The 19,595-nt window shown below is 34.5% G+C and overlaps 2 protein-coding genes and 1 long non-coding RNA gene across 3 annotated transcripts in view; 2 read left to right on the forward strand and 1 right to left on the reverse strand.

Moving 5' to 3' along the window:
* Window positions 1-19,595, reverse strand: part of LOC141398967 (uncharacterized) — a 25,098-nt gene continuing 5,503 nt past the window's right edge. The window contains exon 2 of the mRNA XM_073976817.1: window positions 1-1,199. Coding sequence (XP_073832918.1) covers window positions 207-1,199 — 993 coding nt within the window. The 3' untranslated portion in view covers window positions 1-206. The remainder of the gene's footprint in view (window positions 1,200-19,595) is intronic.
* Window positions 7,195-19,595, forward strand: part of LOC141398963 (adenosine deaminase 2-like) — a 46,918-nt gene continuing 34,517 nt past the window's right edge. Inside the window, exon 1 of the mRNA XM_073976812.1 lies at window positions 7,195-7,642. Within this exon, the coding sequence (XP_073832913.1) occupies window positions 7,309-7,642 (334 nt within the window). The 5' untranslated portion in view covers window positions 7,195-7,308. The remainder of the gene's footprint in view (window positions 7,643-19,595) is intronic.
* The window catches only part of LOC141398978 (uncharacterized), a 12,643-nt gene continuing 12,194 nt past the window's right edge, over window positions 19,147-19,595 (forward strand). The window contains exon 1 of the long non-coding RNA XR_012411741.1: window positions 19,147-19,375. This is a non-coding gene — a long non-coding RNA (uncharacterized lncRNA). The remainder of the gene's footprint in view (window positions 19,376-19,595) is intronic.

Here is a 19,595-nt window from a genome sequence, read left to right on the forward strand (position 1 = left end):
TTTCTTTATTGTACATTCCAATTTAATTTTAAATCATTCTCTTATAAAAATATATATCCATGAATTAACAATAATATATTTTTTCAAATAATAATTATATAATTGGCTGGTACTTAATACTAAACAAGTCTTTTTCTTTTTTAATTATTCTATTCTTAAAAACTATCACAACTTCTTATAACAATAATAAAGACAATCAACCTCCCTTAACCGCTTTTAGCATGTGATTTCATATGACCATATAGACCAGCATTTTGAGCAAATGATTTAAAGCATATGTGACAGACATAGGTCTTTTCACCTGTGTGTATTTTTAAATGTTGTGTATAATTCGATTTCCGTTGAAAGCGGGCCAAACAAACATCACATTGATACGGTTTAAGGTTTGTATGGACCAATTGATGATCTTTCAATTGCGATTGACTAAAGAAACATTTACCACATGTTTCACATTTATAATCCCTTTGATTGGTGTGGCGTTTTATGTGTGCCGTGAGATAACATTGCGCCGTCAGGACTTTACTGCATATGGGGCATGTGAAAGTTTTCGCTTCGCAGTGCATCATTTTTGTGTGCAGGCGGCGTGAGTGTAACGAATGAAAGAATTCATTACAAAATTTACATTTGTAAGGATTTTCTCCCGAATGTAGTCTCTTGTGCACCGAGAGATAGTTGCGAAAACGAAATCCTTTATTACAAATGTCACAAACGTATGGTTTTAGATCAGTATGGGTTATGCAATGTATTTTAAGTTTATTGTACTGGCGAAAACGTTTGCCGCATTCATCACACTGGAATGGTTTTTCACCACTGTGTATCATTTTGTGTATCCGCAGGTTATACAAATCATTAAATGTCCTGTTACAAACATCACATTGACCCGATGTCCGCTTCTTTTTCTTTTTAACTGCTTTGTTTTCATTGGTGGTGGTGGTGGTGGTGCTGGATGATAGAGCATTGCTTGTCGTGGCCATCACATTGGGAGCAAATCGCGAGGTTAAGGATGATGATGGTGTAGGTGTAGCATCTGACATTTGAGAATTTGTAGGAGAGAGGGATCCATTCAGTGATGACGGCGGTGTAAAATACTCCATCATCGGCGTGTGATTGGCATTTCGGGAATTGTGGAAATCTTTGTTATCATGAACCTCCAATGAATTTAAAATGGCCGACATATCAAAGTCTTCATTGCCCAAAATCTAAAAAAAAGAATAAATAAATTGGATTATTAGAAGAAAATAAAAATGCGATGAGAATTTAAATAATAATTTCAAAAATTGCAATTAAAAAAGTATGTATACGTATTTCTAGCGAGTTCCTTGTTCTGTACACTGTGTTGACGAAAAGACTATTGCATAAATAACTTTTTAAATGGTCAAGTTTTTACTAGTCGTTTACACCATACAATTTGTCTTCAAATACAACTCTGATTTACTAACACATTCATACATTTGTCGGCTGTTTCCCAGCTGTCCATTTTTTCACAGACAGTAGGTTTCACAAATGTTTGATATTTTTTGTAAAAACGTGTGAGATAATTATTGAAATGTGTTGAAAAGAAAAGAACATGAACAAAAACAAAAAGAAATCAACGATGAGATGAGATGACGTCAACTGTCCTGTCATGTGTAAACGCAGGGTAAATCATCAAGTCCTTATTAAAGAAAACAGTTATCACAAAGTAAAACGAATTAGGCCCAAAAATGTTTGCATATTTTGACATATTTGTATAAAATGAACCTAAATATCCCACCGAAAAGACTGAAATTTGGTTTTTAGTCTTCGTTGGCGGTATAAAACCTTCCACCTGAAATTTGTCGGTATAGGTCCACGTTTTTATATAACCCCCATAGAACGGTACCTCCCTATTTTCGGTATTTTTAAGGTTGTGGCCTCAATATCCCACCGACATGACTGAAATTTGGCATTTACTCTTCCTTGGGGGTATAAAACTTTCCGCCTCAAATTTGTCGGTATAGGTCCACGTCTTCATATAGCCCCCATAGAACTGTACCCCCCGTTTTCCGGTATTTTGAAGGTTGTGGCCTCTATATCCCGCCGAAACGGCTAAAATTTGGAATTAAGTCCTCCTTGGGGGTAAACAACTTTTCACCTAAAATTTATCGGTTTAGGTTCAGTCCTTCATATAGCCCCCATAGAACGATATATCCTGATTTTCGGTATTTTGAAGGTTGTGGCTTTGGTTATACACTTCTCTATTTTATTGACTTATCTGAAGAGAATTTAAAACAGAAAAATTGTATACACAAACATTTGTGTACCTATTATTGAAATATTTGTTGCATAAGAAAATATGTAAAATTCATAAATTTTGCATATGCACATATTATTTTTTTGCATGTCATATGTTTCGATTGCAATTTAATCAGAAGTCCCAAAATTTGACTTGAATCGGACCAAAAATAGGGGTTGCATAAAATTCCGCTGTCTAATGATGTGTACGCAAGTTTTCATATAAGCTCTTTTACACCGTGGCTACAGATGCATGCCACTACCATGCCCCAATTACTTAGGTAGATGCATCGGCGAACTGCTGCAACAAAGCAACTATTTTTGTAATGTAAAATGTCAAAATTTGTAAACAAGGCGAAAAACAAAACAATTCGCCTTGGCACTGTGTTCTAGTCATGGTACAATTAGAAAGGTAGATGCCTCAGCCCAGCTGATCGAATCTAAAACGTCAAAAAACTATGAATTCGCCATGAAAAAATCAAAACAAAAAACCATATGATTCGTAAGTAAGAGATAGCATGTCTACACTTTATAGATAAACACAAGCGATAAAAAGAGACAACAAGAGACCATTTGGCGAAAATTTTGACAGTTTACATTACAAAAAAGTTGCTTTGTTGTAGCAATTCGCCGATGCATCTACCTTTCTTATTGTACCATGGTTCTAGTTGTCTATTTTTATCGCTTGTGTTTGTCTGTAAAGCGAACACATGCTATCTCTAAAGCGCACGGCACATACGATGCGTTGAGCGTCGCGGTACAACAACCACATGAAAAAAGTGTAAGTGATTCCAAGTTTTTTGAAAAACAACAATGTGGCTGACGCATTAAAGTTAAACATAATTTAACTTTTTTGGGGCAACGGGTGTCCCAACGTGTCACTAAGCGCTTAAAGCCCTCGGCACATACGGTGCGTTGAGCGTTGCGTTACAACAACAACCACATGAAAAAAGTGTAAGTGAAGCCAAGTTTTTTGAAAAACAACAATATGACTGACGCATTAAAAGCTTTGTTCCTTTGCTTTTTTAATGGTAAAGGTGGTAAAAGAGAAAAGTGTCAAAATTGCTCTCTCATGAGCATTTTTACCAGAAAAGTAAAGGAACGAAAAAATGGTAGATCTGGCAGCGATGTCAAAAAGAAACATAAAAAATCAATTTTCGTCTTTTATTTCACAGTTTTTAATTTAGTCCCGGTCCACACTAGAGTGATTTCATTGAAAAAAGTGAATGAAATTATGCGTCTCTAGATCGACTTCCATAGTAGAGTAAAATCATAAAATTGCTTTAGTGGGGAATTCGATTTAAGAACGCCTAATTTCATGAAATTTTGTAATGAAATTCACGTTAGTGTGGACCGGGACTTAGTTTTCCATTTTCCATTTTCTTTTTCATTGTGAAATAATCGTCAAACAAAAGTCGAAAAATCAGTTCTGCCATTTTTTACCTGCAGAAATTTTGCTGGTAGCCTGTGGTAGAAGAGAAAGCCATTTTCGCTCGCTCCACTCTCATTCTATTAAAAATTGCTTCCAGTTTTGCCACTTTTCGGGGTTAAGGAACGCTTTGCAGGTTAAAAATGGTAACGAATGGTAAAAATGGTAACCTCAGGTAAGTAAAGGAACACAGCTAAAGTTAAACATAGTTTAACTGTTTTGGGATAACGCGTGTCGCAACGTGTCACTAAACGGACCGTATGTGCCGAGGGCTTAATGGGCCAAATACACACGGTCGGTTGTGCGTTGAAAACAACAACCACATGAAAAATGTGTAAGTGATGCCAAGTTTGGTCTCGAATTGTTCATGTGGTTGTTGTAACGCAACACTCAACTCACCGTATCACAGCAAAAAGTTTGCATCCGCGGATGCATTTGAGTCACTACAAGTGTACAGTACATTTGCCGTTGAAGTACATCTTTTCCTATGAATTCACTTATGAATTTTACAAGAGAGCGCGCAGCTAGGATGCACTCCATTTTACTTCCACAGCACACAGCTAGGATGCACTCCATTTTCTATCCAAATCACAGCTTTTGATGTAGTGTTTTGGATTGAATTTAAAGGCACTCTTCGGATTGCATTTTTAATAAGTCCAAAGATGCAATTAAAATGCAAGTCAGTGCGAAATATCCCAAAATAAATAAAATGCATTTATTATTTGTGTAAAACAAGAACACAAAGAACTTTATTATAGAAACACAAATTAAAAAACTTTCCTTTAAATTCAATCACATTTGAGCTTACTTCCTCCGTTCTCGATTTAATCCAAGCGCATCTGATTTTCTTTCATAATCCTACTGTTGTTTTATGTTGCCTTCTTATCACTAGTTCAGCTTTCGACATGGACTCCACCTCCGCTCCATTAAAAATTTCGGTCTCGTTAATTACCGCAAAAAGGTTCGCAACTGAAGTTGTTATTTCTTTATTTTATAACAAATTCTTCGAAATGTATACACTCTTGTTTATCTTTTGAAGAAATGTGTAGGGATCAACCAACTGTTTTTTTCTGTAGGGATCTCTACAGCAATTGCTTATAAAATGTATCGAACGGAGTGCATTTTTCATAACTCTGTTGGACTACATCGAAAGATGTTGTGAAATCATAACTCCAATTGCACAACTTCCAAAAAGCATAAAATAACGGTTACATCCACAATAGTATTTTAGTATTTTCCCCAATCCTAAACTTTGTTTCCCATTTTCTTAAAAATATCCAATTTGGGAAAAAAATCCCCAATACTGGCAACACTGCAATTATGTATAAGGTAGACCACAGCTAACAGTACGGTTATAGTACGTTTATATATAACCGGATTTATCAAACCCACTGGGTTTTAAAAGTCAATTCCTTTGCGTACACGTCAAATAAATCCTCAATAAGAAGGTTAACCTTGCAAAATGCTATAATATAAATATGGCCTAAAAAGTGCTAAAAACTGGTAAACTCAGGAACATAAACTATAAATATGCCTTGCCCTCTCTCACCTACATGGCACAATCCATGTCGTTGGTCAGACTAGCAAGGTTTCTTGAAACCAATTGCGTTAAAGTTTCTTTTTAAGTTTCGTTAGTGTCCACACACGTTAACGTGAAATTTAAGATTTTTGCGTGTCCTCTTTATTTTACCATTCGCGTTTGTTGTGTTTCTCATACCAATAAAAACAAAAAAAGACATAAAAAACCAAAAAACAACATAACATAATTAACATTAGTAATTAAATTAATATTAACAGTTAAATTTTGACTATTTCATTAATAAAATGTTTTTATTAAATCTTTTTATGTTTGTTTTGTTGTTAACGTTTGCTTGAGAAAATAAAAATGAAAGAAAATGGAAGAAAAAAATCTTGCTACGAAAAACAAGAAGAGGCAACACAACAAACACAGAAAACCGTGTACATGGGTTTCACTACTTCATACCCCTCGCCTATAAACTTGACGTCGCCATGTTGAAATCGTGCTAGTCTGACCATCGACCATGGCAGAGCTACCAGGTAGTGGTATCACATCAGCTGATCGAATATGAAAAGTCAAATCCCTTTATAAAAAAATTATTTTTGTTGTAATTTCCCCAACAATGACATAACATATTCAAAATTTTACGATGCCAATACCTGGGTAATTGTGCCATGGCACAATCATACAGTTACCCGCATCAGCGCAGCGGATGTACTGTGAGCTGTCAAAAAAGTTGTTGTAATTGAAAAAACAAGAATTTAAAAGAAAAATTGTGCATTTTTAATGGACTTTTGTAATAATGTGTTTATTAATAACTGCCTAACAAAATGTTGTTGAAAAAGTTGTGTGAATCGCTTTATTTTTGGAAGACATTTTTGACATTTCATAGTACTGAACTGGTTTTTGTTGTAGTTGTTGGCTGATGCATCTACCAGGTAATTGTGCCATGCTCACCTACAAACTGAGAATTTCAGCAAGGAAAATTGCCTAACGTAAATATGGACAAATCCAATTCTTTTCACAACGTCAAAGTCCATACCCAGCAAACCAATCGTACCGACATCGTAACGAAATCGGAACACAATTCGGACGATACGTCCGATATCTGTAGTGGGATTCTGTAACTCATTTTGGCTGTTACCGATAAAAATCGGTAAAATTAAATTGCAAAATTATGACTAAAAACATAAAGAAAAGTTGGCATCACTGTTTATGTCGGTAGAGACTAGCGATAACTTTTTATTCATCGTTAACTTACCGAAAAATTTCGTTAATTATCGAAATTATAAGAACCTTAATTTTACCGACAATTATCGATAACAGCAAAAATGAGTTACAGAATCCCACTACTGATCCGAAATCGTAACGATATCTTAACGAAAGATGTATGAAGTGGTTGACATAATTTCGGAACGAAATGTCTTGGCGACATCGTATCGATTTCGAAACGAAATCTGAAGAAAATCCTTGGGAAATTCGGATAGGAAATTTCTTTCCGACATTCGTTCCGAAATCGGCAAAAAATCTAAACTATTTCCGCTCCAAAAAATCGTTTAGAAATCGGAACGAAATCTGAACGACTTTGCTTCTGAAATTGTTCAGACGTGTCTGACATCAGACATTTGGTTTGCTGGGTATTTACATTAGGCAATTTTCCTTGCGGCAATTGTCAGTTTGTTGGTGAGAGAGGGTGTTGAGAGGCAAAGGGTTACCATATGCACCATATGCAGCCAAGATCATCCATATACGTTAACGTGACTACAACAACAACACACGTTATCTTTTTTTCTCATATGCCTTGGTTTAGCAAAGGAAATACACTCTCAGAGAAACAAATAAACAAAATAATTTGAGCATCAATGACCATATGCCTCACCTCTCTCTCAATCAAACTGACAATTGCCGCAAGAAAAATTGCCTAATACTATAAATATGGACAAAGGGTCCACGACAAGCTCTTGCCTGCGACAGTGTCATAGAGGCAAACTTTGATATTTGCATCAGCTGATGCAAAAATTCTTTTTAATATTCGCATTACAATACAAATGGTGTGTTCCAGTACAGAGCAAAAATATGTAAAAGTAGCAAAAAAACTATAAATAAAATGGAAAAAGAAGTGGCTCTTGATAAACTAATCGATTACCAAGTCGGTGCAGCACATAGTGCAGCTAGTAACTCTGATTCCGAAGACATAGAGTGTGGAACAATAACATACAACAACAAAACACGAATCATAATTTTTATTTGCCTTTACTGTAATATAAACTATGAAAATGTTGAATGCTTTTGCCAACATTTAAGCCAACATATTGATGATAATATCACAGAAGATAATGAAGAATACATAGATGCAGACTTCAATGAAATCGCTGGCGAGTTATATGAAGATGAGGAAGATATACAACAAGAAAATAGTCATTCACCATTGACCAAGAAAGGTAATTTGGAATTTAATAAACTCTAATGCTGATTCAAATGTTGCCATTTCTGACGCTAAAGATAACGGCCAAAATGCCTCAGAATTAATACTTGAACTAAATGAAGAATCTTCCGAAAATAAGATAGCTCTGTTCGATAATAACGATCCATGCTATAATGGTTTAAATGTACAAGAGCCCAAAAAGCCAATTCCCGTTGCAACAAATAGCAGCTTTGAGGAATATTTACTTTAAGAGATTAAAATTGAATAGATACGTTTACAGGGTATTGTTGTCACAGAGCCTGATGAATAGATAGCGGAATTTTATGCAACCCCTATTTTTGGTCCGATTCATGTCAAATTTTGGAACTTGGCATATTTTTGGCTTCTGGTTAAATTGCAATCTAAACATATGACATATGCAAAATTCATAAATTTATACATTTTACATATTTTCCTATGCAACAAATATTTCAATAATAGGTACAAAAATGTTCCTGTGTACAATTTTTCTGTTTAAAGTTCTCTTCAGACAAGTCAATAAAATAGAGAAATGTATAACCACAGCCACAACCTTCAAATACGAAAATCTGGAGGTATCGTTCTATGGGGGCTATATGAAGGGCTGAACCTAAAACGACAAATTTTAGGTGGAAAGTTTTTACCCCCAAGGAAGACTTAGTACCAAATTTCAGACATTTCGGAGGGATATTGAGGCCACAACCTTCAAAATACCAGAAATCCGGAGGTATCATTCTATGGGGACTATATGAAGACGTGGACCTATACCGACAAATATCGGGTGGAAAGTTTTATACCCCCAACGAAGACTAAATGCCAAATTTTAGTTATTTACGTGGGATATTGAGGTCACAACCTTCAAAAAACCGAAAATCGGGAGGTACCGTTCTATGCGGACTATATGAAGACGTGGACCTATACCGACAAATTTCAGGTGGAAAGTTTTATACCCCCAACGAAGACTAAATACCAAATTTCAGTTATTTAGGTGGGATATTGAGGCTACAACTTTCAAAATGCCGAAAATCGGGAGGTACCGTTCTATGGGGGCTATATGAAGACGTGGAACTATACTGAAAAATTTCAGGTGGAAAGCTGTCTACTGATGAACCACCAGTAAAATATCCACATCTTAACTTACTTGAGGTTTGTAGATTTTTTTAATAATAAAAGATTATTGTGTAAATTTTTCATATATTTTAGGCATTTAAACCCAAGGATTCACAACATCCAAAGAAGAAAAAGTCACAACAGTCAAAGTTATTGCGGTAAAGAATCGAATAAATGATATATATGAAAGCATTAAAAATGAACAAACAAAATCACAACAAATATCCACCCTTATTACGGTTGGCGTAGTCGTATGCGCTCAAATGTCGTAGGCGTAGTCCTATTTTGCATTTTTTATATGATGAAAAATTATATACTACGAACATTTTATTTTATAGCATCATAGATCCATAAAATATCGACATAAAACACATTTCAAAATACGTGGACGACATTTTTGCCATAATAAACAAGAATCACATAAAAACTATACTTCAACAACTCAATACTTATCATAACAAATTACAATTTAAGGTGGAAAAAGAAAATGAGTGCTCGATCCCATACCCGTACATACAAATAATCAGAGAAAATGGCAAAATAATCACCAATTGGCATGCAAAACCAACTTCTTCAGGGAGGTTGATAAACTATAACTCAACACAGCCCTACCAAATGAAACAAAATACAGCAATAAATCTTGCAAAGAAAATATTTGAGTTGAGCGACAGAAGGTACTATACGGAAAATAAGAGGAAACTGCAACAATTACCCAACGAAAACTATAAATGATATAATTAAAAAAAGTATACAACAAATAACACCACAGCCCGAAAAGGAAATCCAAAAATTTTTCAGTGTACCATTTATACCACGTTTCACTGAAAACAAATCTTTAAGAAACATGATAGAAACGAACAACACAGCCATCGCATACAAATCCAACGAAACATTCAACACAATATTTGCAAGGAGAACGGTAATGATAACCAAGGCAAATTTATAAAGGATAGCACAGCATGTTAATGAGAGTCAACACACAGCTGACTTGACAAACGTCAAGATACTGGATAAAGAGAAAAATGAAAATAAACGATATACATTGGAAAGCTTACGTATTCAAGAGAGAATACAAATGTCAATAAACACCAAAGAAGACAAAGGGGTCGATTATGGATAGCAACCCAACTACAGTTGCGTTGCCGACAACAAATTTAATGAAAGAAATTTCTATTTCTGCTTTGATATTCAAACTTTTTACAATTAAATTAATAGCTTAAGTTCAAAAACACTGATATTGAATGAATTTGACAAACATTTCCGTCGTTTTACATATTTTAATTGTACGATTTTCTCTTCTGGCAACGCAACTACAGTTGAGTTGCTATCCATGATCGACCCCAAAGACTACACCAAACGACAATACTCGGATGTAATAGCTTAAGTGATACGATTCTGTGATATAGATTAGGTTTTTTATTTGCAATTATTTATTTATTATTTATACAATGCGTATTTTTTGAAGTCCGGTTTTTTTTGTAAATATAAATTAAAATAAGATGAACTAATTGTCATGCACGCACATACAAAAAGGGTTCATCGGCCCGACAGCATGACTGATAGGTGAGTGCCCTGCAAGCAAAAACTATCGCGGAAGTGACTCAGGCGTGTCGCCCAGGGCGATGAAAACAGTCGCGGAAGTCACCCTGAAGTGACCTCCGTTGTGAAGAAATGAACCACGCCGCGTTTCGTCTTGGAAGTCACTCTCTTCTGCTCGTCTATAAACACTCCCTTTCGCTCGTTTGCAAACACTCCCTTCAGCTCGTCTATATGGAATCCCTTCAGTTCGTCTATATAGACTCCCTTACGCTCGTCTAAAGACTCCCTTACGCTCGTCTAAAGACTCCCTTCCGCTCGTCTAAAGACTCTCTTCCGCTCGTATAAAGACTCCCTTCCGCTCGTCTAATCTGATCAATCGATCAAAAATATCTTCTTATGTTTTAACATTGAATGAAGCACTTGAAGTAAATTTATTTGTGCCTGAAAGTATGCTATAATAATTCTCCATTAATTATCATAAAGGCAAACATTTTACAAGACGATTTTTATAAATTAGTTCGGTACAGGTGCATACATTGCAATATTGAGAGAAATGAGATTTTTGATTAACTAACAAGAAAGGTTTCTCACTGTGTCAAACCGAAGCTCTGCTTCTTCCCTGACAAACTTAGCAAGTTCTTCTATGAGAAAACCGTAAGGATCTGACATGACCTAGATGCAAGGTATCGGTTGGCGTAGTCGTAATCGTTCTAATATCGTTGGCGGAGTCGTATTTTGCATTTTTTATATGATGAAAAATGTGCTCTGTTCCAGAACCTGCAAGAATCTACTAATTTTAACTACGATAAAAATTCTTCCTTTATGTTATCGGAATAAATAGTAAAATGTAACCGGATTTTTCATATGTCAATTCTATTACATATGCGTCAAATAAATCCTAATAAATATGGTTAACCCCGACAAAAAGCTATAATATAAACAGGCTATAACCCGCAAAAACTTCAAATGTAAACCAGTCTCCCATGTCCCTTCTGGGATGTTTGTGGAACAATTATATTACTCATACATTGTTCCTCGAAAATGCAACTAAATGTATCAAAAATAAAAATTTGCGCTTTACCTGCGTAGAAAATGGCAGAACTGATTTTTCGACTTTTGTTTGACGATTATTTCACAAAATGGACGTAAACCCGAAGAAAAAGTCGAACACTGACAACACTAAATTAAAAGCTGTGAAATAAAAGACGAAAATTGTTTTTTTTTATGTTTTTTCTGACATTGCTGCCGGATCTACCATTTTTCCGTTCCTTTACTTTTCTGGTAAAAATGTTCATGAGGAAGCAATTTTGAACAATTGTGACACTTTTCTCTTTTACCACTCTTATCATTAAAAAAGTAAAGGAACAAAGCTAATACTTCGCAGATTTTCAGTAATTTGTAACCCTGCGTATGGTTCCGAAGCATGAGTACTTGCTCAAGCAGATAAGGCAGTGCTTGGTGTGTTCGAGAGAAAAATTCTTCGAAAGGTCTACGGGCCAATCTGTGTTGACGGCGAATATCGGCGTCGTATGAACAACGAGCTGTACCAACTATACAATGACATCAATGTAGTTGAACAAATCGAGACACAACGATTGCGATGGCTAGGCCATGTTATAAGAATCAGTGATGATGAACCCGCTAAAAAGGCGTATAAATACGGGCCGCATGGAGGTTCTCGCAGATCTGGAAGGCCAAAGCTTCGTTGGAGCGAACAAGTGAAACGAGATATCAGTAAGCTACATATCCAAGATTTGGAAAATACAGCCGCAAACAGAGAGGATTGGAGATTTTTTCTTAGTTCGGCTTATGGAACAAATGTTCTGTAAAAGGCCAGCTAAGTAAGTAAGTAAGGTACGCCACAGCTAACAGCTGATTACAATTTTTTTCTTGTTGTGGCCTATTCTGTTAAAAGCACATTTTGACATTTTTACTGTTGTCGACATTATGCAGTTATAAAGGTAGATGCATCAGTGAATTGTTCCAACAAATAACTGCTTTAACACTATGTGTGTTAGTTTACTCAAAATTTTTTACAAATTGTTACTGGATGTTGTTCGTTTACTCGACAGTACAATGAAAAAGACCTTAGCCGATTACAAGAAGTTACTGAACATGTACAATTTTTTTAGTAAACGAACACACGTACTATATCTTTAAATTGAAAACAAGGACATTTTATTCGGGAGGCTAAATAAAATTGTTGATTTTTTAATATGCAGTAAAACTTGCATTTATTGAAATTTGTACGGGAACGGAAAAATTTTTTTTTGTAAAATTTTTAGCTGAAATGTCGCCGTATCTGCAAATCGGATGCCAGCAATCATAATGTTAGATCAGCCAAACATTTTAAGTAGAAGATAAGAGGATGGCATTTTTTTCGCTGTCTTAAGATTTGGGTACAACTTTTGCTATTTTTGGAACACTTATCTAGCAATAATCTCCCGGAACAAAACTGAAGTGATTTTTATTTTTTACTCTATTTGGTACTTTTAAAATAAACAGTGAAGTTGTAAATTTCAAATGTTTATGTAAAACCGACTAACTATGCATATAAATCTACCTTAATTATTGCTCCATGTAATTTGACGTTTTAATCCATGGCTACAGGGTTGTATTTTTCAGCGATTTTCATATGTGACCTACCTCTACTTTATTATACCATGTTAACAACAGAGCTTAACTCCATCTATTGACAAATGTTAACAATTGACTTTTCCAATCTATAGCTGTGTTCCTTTACTTACCTGAGGTTACCATTTGTTACCATATTTAACCTGCAAAGCGTTCCTTAACTCCAAAAAGTGGTAAAACTGGCAGCAATTTTTAAGAGAGTGAGAGACTGTCCTGTCATTTGTAAACACAGGGTAATTTATCAAGTTTTTATTAAAGACAACAGCTACGGCATATTTACATTAGAACTTTTTGCAGGGTTAACATCATTTATGATGTGTACGCAATATATTTGACATTTACATTTTTAAAATGTCAATTCCATTGTATATACTCAAAAATCCTCAAAATAAGGTTTAATTGGCAAAAGATCTAATGAAAACACTGTTTTAGTATTTATACCACATAATACCCTGTATACATAAATACCTTAAAGATGTTGAATTGATAAACCTTTCACAACTATTTTTGTAGTTTCTAGAAGGAATCGCTAGTTATTAATAATCAAATACCATACACAAATTGCACATATACGAGTACATCGGATATGTATAATTTATTACAACCTTATCTTTGGCGATAATCTCGTCGTTTTGCATACTTATCATATAAATCTATAGCCCAAATGTGTATTTAACTTGCTATTGTTTGTTTATTTCATTTCACTTTGGTTGTATTTGTATGTACTTAAAACAAACATACGAGTGGGTATCGGTATAATGATAGGACTTTTTTGCAAAGTGTTTTAGGTACAATACTAATACAAAGTGATTATGATGGTGCAATGAATAAGGTGAAGCAACAATAAGACTATTTTGATTGAAAGTGCTTCAAACTGTCAAAATTTTTGTTTACGTTTTCAAACAATTAATTCACAATAATAATGAATTTGACAAGTTGGGTGATATCAGTTGTTCTTACTGTTCCACCTAATGTATTGCACCATGATCTTACACCACAAGCTGAAGCACTAAAGAATTTTGATTACTTTTGAAGAAATTCTACCTTCCCATCCTTGTATACTAATTTTTATTTACCTCTAAACCAAGTGATAATCACTAAATTGATTACATTATTATACTGATAGTAAAATTGAAAATTGTTTGTGAATATATAGTTCTATTTTTGAACGTTTTGTTTTAAACGGCCTTTGGAAGGTCGTTACTGTTAAATATTTAAAATACAGTGAAGTGCGTAATAAAATTGATATTTTAGATTAAAGAAACAAAAAATAAACAAAATATTGCACCGGTCACGTACTTCAATTTGCATAGCATTGTATAGAGTTTTGGGGAAATTGTCGCTCGAGCAACAAAATCTGTATGATGTTTTATGGAATATTCTTATTTAGAGTAAAGGCAAAGAATGGAATTAAAATGTCCTTAGAACTTCGTTAATTTTCTATACATTTGCGCAGAAGTACTATATGTACAATGCTAAACGCACCTTAACAGCAAATCATATTTTATTAAAATTCATTCATATTTAAACTTTCAGTATCTATATAAAACGGCGTCTGCATTAGAGCTTTTTGCCGGGTTAGACCATGTTTATATTATAGCCTTTTGAAGGGTTAACCTCATTAATGAGGTTTTATTTGACGTATACACAAAGGAGTTGACATTTGAAACCCAGTGGGTTTTTTAAATCCGGTTATATATAAACGTACTATCAACTTTCTTTATGAGAATTATGAGGATTTATTGGACGTCTACGCTATAGAATTGACATTTGGAACCCAGTGGGTTTATTAAATCCGGTTAAGTGCAAACGGGGTATATCAATCCATGGTACAACAAATAAGGTAAAGTGAATAGTACAACAACCACATAGAAATTTCTTTTTGTTTGTAATGTTAGTGTCAACGGTATATGTAAACAAAACAAGGAAGTGTCTATAAATTATTGGAATTTAAAAACTAATATTTTTCGCATTTGGTTGAATATTTTGAACAGCATGAATGAAAATACGCTACATTTTCAATTTGAATCTTTTCCTATGATTCCACTAAGTCACGGTCCACACTAGAGTAATTTCACTGAAATTTTGACATGAAATTTTGCATTTTTTGGGAAAAGCACACAATTTCAAGAAACTAGTGTACACGCCTTCATGTGTTCTGCATTTTGCTTTGTTGCAAATTCGTACGCAACAATCAGACAGTTTTACATTTATTTTTACATTTTCTTTTACTGTCATGTCAAAATTTCAGTGAAATTACTCTTTGTGGGGACCGGGACTTTGCGTATACGCCAAATGAAATCTCATCTGAAATCCATTGGATTTTATTTGACGTTAAAGCAATGGAATTGACAGTTGAAATCGAGTGGATTTCGTAAATGTAAACCTATCATTAGGCCTGTTCGATAACCCAAAATGTGTACAAATTCGCACAAACGTATACGAAATGCTGTTCATTAACAAACATGTTCATCAAAAGAGAACTGAGAAGTACTTGCAAGAATTTGTAAGTAGAGTTGGCAAACTATCGAAATTTCTAAAGTACAGTACACATTGTCAGTTTTGAATGACGATTTTTTGCAATTATCGATAACTGTCCAACCGTCCAGCAACCACAAAATATTTTGTGGTTGCATGATGAATGACAAAAATGAACGGCCACACTAGCAAGCACCAACAAAGCTGTCATTCAAAACTGACAATGTGTACCCAGCTTAACATTAGTTATTTTCGGTATTTTATTTAAAAAATCTATAGCTATCGATATTATCGTTAATTGGTCATCACCAATCAGTTGGAAATAAAAATGACGCGAAGGTCAATGCTTTTGTTGATATTTTGCACAAGTACTTCACAGAAATAAAAAGGAGGAAAAAACAATTGATTTTATAACCACGTAATTCCTATACAGGGCAAAACCTATAACATTGCGTGTGCGTTGAAAAAAAAAACAAAATAAATGTATTTCAATTTGCCCATATTTCAATAGATTTTAAGATAGGGATTTTTAATCCGATAATATCGATAAAACTATCTGTCGAAATTATTTTTTTTTAAATTTATCGATAATGCCATCGATTTTTTACAGGGATAACCTTCTCTATGAGGATTTGTTTGACGTTCGCGCTATGAAATTGAGATTTGAAACCCAATGGGTTTATTAAATCCGGTTAAACGGCGTATGCATTAGAGCATATATATAGTATGAGAATATGTGTGTTCGTTTACTCAAAATTGGTACAAATTGTTACTGCATGTTGTTCGTTTACTCTACAGTACAATGCAAAAGAACTTAGTCGATTACAAGAAGTTACTGGACTTGTACAAATTGTTGAGTAAACGAACACACCTAATGTCAACATAATACATTGGATTTGCTAAATCCAGCATAGTCTAAATGTATTGTTAAGTACAAATGCTATATGAAAGTTTAGTTTGCAATAAGTTTGATAGTGGTATTATCTAATGAAAAACAACTAAATGTTCCGATAACAATAAAGGAATTTTCAAGTTTATGCTATTTTTAAAATTTCTGATAAGTTAAATGATTTCCCGGGGGGTCCTAAATGTTAGATTTTTGATAACAACTTTTTTTATATAGATTCAAAATAAAGATTAGCATTTAAACGTCCTTAAGCTAACTGTTATATACTTGAGATACAGTGAAGTGCATTATAAAATTAATATTTGGGTTTTGCATATTTTCATTGCTCACCGATTTCAATGACTAAAGGTCGAACATAGTTATACTGTTAATGGCCATTGAAATGGATTTTTCTTGTTCATATCTGGTAAAATAATAAAGAACGGCCGAGACAAATTTGAACTATTTTGCCCTTTATCCTTTATTATTTTACTAGAGCGAAGCAATCGACGAGCCAATTCAAGGCTTAAACACATCCAACATTTCAGTAAAGTTGGGCGTCATTTTTCCTTATTCTTTATTCCAACTTTAGCTCTGTTCCTTTACGTGCCTCAGGTTACCATTTCTTACCATTTTTAACATGCAAAGTGTTCCTTTACTTTAAAAAACATACAATTTATATGAGACCAGTTCACCACTTTTACCATTTTTTGCCACTGTTACCATTTTTAAAAGTAAAGGAACATACCATTTATTGTAACGTTGTATGTCTTTTCGGCTTCAGTTTGGGCCTCTACAGTTAAGTGGAGTACACACGATCAGTTTTGACTGTCAGTTTTGCTCAAATAATCGGTTGCTTGCCAGTGTGGCCGTTCATTTTTGTCAGTCATCAGGCAACCACAAAATATTTTGTGGTTGCTGGACAGTTTGACATTCATCGATATTTCCGAAAAATCGACAGGCAAAATTGATCGTGTGTACCCCGCTTTAAAGGAATATGGGTCAACATTTTTTTTCTGATGTTCATAGTATTCATGATGAAATTAGGTCTGTACGATAACTCAAAAGTTTGTACAAATGTTTACAAAATGCTGTTCGATAACAAACTTGTTCAGTAGAGAAGTACTTGCAGATAGTTGCAAGAACTTGCAAATACTTTTTACTTGCTAAAGGGGAGTACACATCATCAGTCAAAACTGACAGTCAACGAACTTTTGCTACAATTTTCTGGCAAATAAAAACTTTTGTTTAGGTAATAATGTTTGATATACAATGCGTAAAGTATTATTTAGAGGTTGGGAAAGTAATTATTCAGCTAGACTTTGACATTAACAAAATACACCTCGATGACTGTCAGTTTTGTTGGCCGGTGTGTACTATGCTTAAGTTATGGAAGAGGCCTATTATAAGGTGGCGTATAGCTGAAAACACATCCAACGTTTGAGTAAAATTTTGCGTTTGGCATTGACGTTAATTGACATCTCTTGTTCTAATTCTCTTTGTGTTGCACACATCAACGCTCAGTTTTGGGCTTCAAAGTCAAAAAATTTTGATTTTGAAGTTTTGGCACCGGCGTTGTTATTTACTTTTCATCGTTAACATGTTGTACAAACACATTGACAAAGTGCTGCAAAGTTTCAATTTTTCCTAATTCTTCTACCAGAGATGACATAAAACTTTACTCAAACGTTGGATGTGTTTTCAGCTTAAAACGCCAGCGTCGTGCCTTAAGACCAAACGTCAAATGAAATCTCATCAGGATTTCCTTTGACATTTAACCTATAGATTTGACAGTTGAAATCGAGTGGATTTCGTAAATGTAAACCAAGCATAACCTTCTTTATGAGGATTTATTTGAAATATAAGCAATGGAATTAACACTTGAAACCCAGTGGGTTTGTTAAATCCGATTATATATAAACGTACTATAAAGTGCATAATAATATTTTTGTTTAGATTCAAATACAAAGATTAGAAGCCAGCCGTCCTTTGGAAGGTCGTACGCAAGGCTTATTGAAGGCCGGCCATTCGGAGTTCTGTTAACAACTTTTGTCAACAAACATAATAGATTTTAATTAATTTAATTAATCGAGCTTTATGACCTAAGGAGACTACATTGAAAAATTGATATCTAGCGAAGTTCTACACACACATCAACCGCTATGCGACGATCGCTTCGTTAGGCTGCCATCAGACCATCTGCTTTTTCACATGTATGTTGTCACTTTGGGTATACTAATATACAGAACAGCTGATTCATACATGTGAAAAAGCAGATGGTCTGATGGCGACCTTAGCTGGTTAGGCTAACATCCTCAGGCATATTAGACGTTGTTGTTGCTAGACAATTTTCGCCATTTGGAGCCCCTATTTATACATCCAAGATTGTAAATTTGAATCTTTTTATTTCCAAAGACTACTCATTTGTCCCCCTTCTATTCCAGAAATCAATTTTTCAATATTACATTCAAGCTTCGTTCCCGTACTTTTTAATGGTAAAACTCGTAAAAGAGAGAACTGCAAAAAATTTGTTCTTACACACAAGTTTTCTGAAATAGTTCGGGAACGGAAAAATGGAAAATACTAGAGTTGTGCAAATTGAACTATATTGAACTACCTAGTTCACAATCTATTTCAATGGACACTGGTCGTTTCTTTGAACAAAATGCGTATACTTATTATTTCACGTTAGTTTGTATGATGTTACTCATACGTTTTTGAACTAGGACAGTGAACTAGGTCATTCAATTGTCCAACTCTAGAAAATACGTCAAAAAACTGGAACAAATGTCAAAGTCGGCGTATCAGCCAATCAGACGCCGGCAACCATGTTACTATTTTTTTACTCGCCCAAATTTGTCGTGTAAAAAGTTGTTTAAGAAAGCGTCATTCAGCGCCATTTTTGTTTAAAGAGAAGTGAACATTTTACAACTTTTTTGTGTACGGGAACGCTTTTTCGAGTAAAATGTGTAAAAGTCGTAAAAATTGTAAAAACTTTTTAGTTCTGGAACACAGCTTCATATTACAGCCCATCGTAGACTGTATATGTCTTTAACACAGTGTTGCCGAATTTGACGATTTATCGTAATTTTGACGATTTTTTGGTCCAAAATTGGAAGATGACGATTTGACGATTTAAAGGCCTGCGTACATAAGCTGCCTTGCCTGATTGCCTTGTCGATGGTCAGACTAGCACGATTTCAACATGGCGACGTCAAGTTTATAGGCGAGGGGTATGAAGTAGTGAAACCCATGTACATGGTTTTCTGTGTTTGTTATGTTGCCTCTTCTTGTTTTTCGTTGC

The sequence above is a fragment of the Musca autumnalis genome, unplaced genomic scaffold, assembly GCF_047663935.1.
Source record: "Musca autumnalis isolate F117 unplaced genomic scaffold, ASM4766393v1 scaffold_3, whole genome shotgun sequence".
In the NCBI taxonomy this organism is placed as follows: Eukaryota; Metazoa; Arthropoda; class Insecta; order Diptera; family Muscidae; genus Musca; species Musca autumnalis.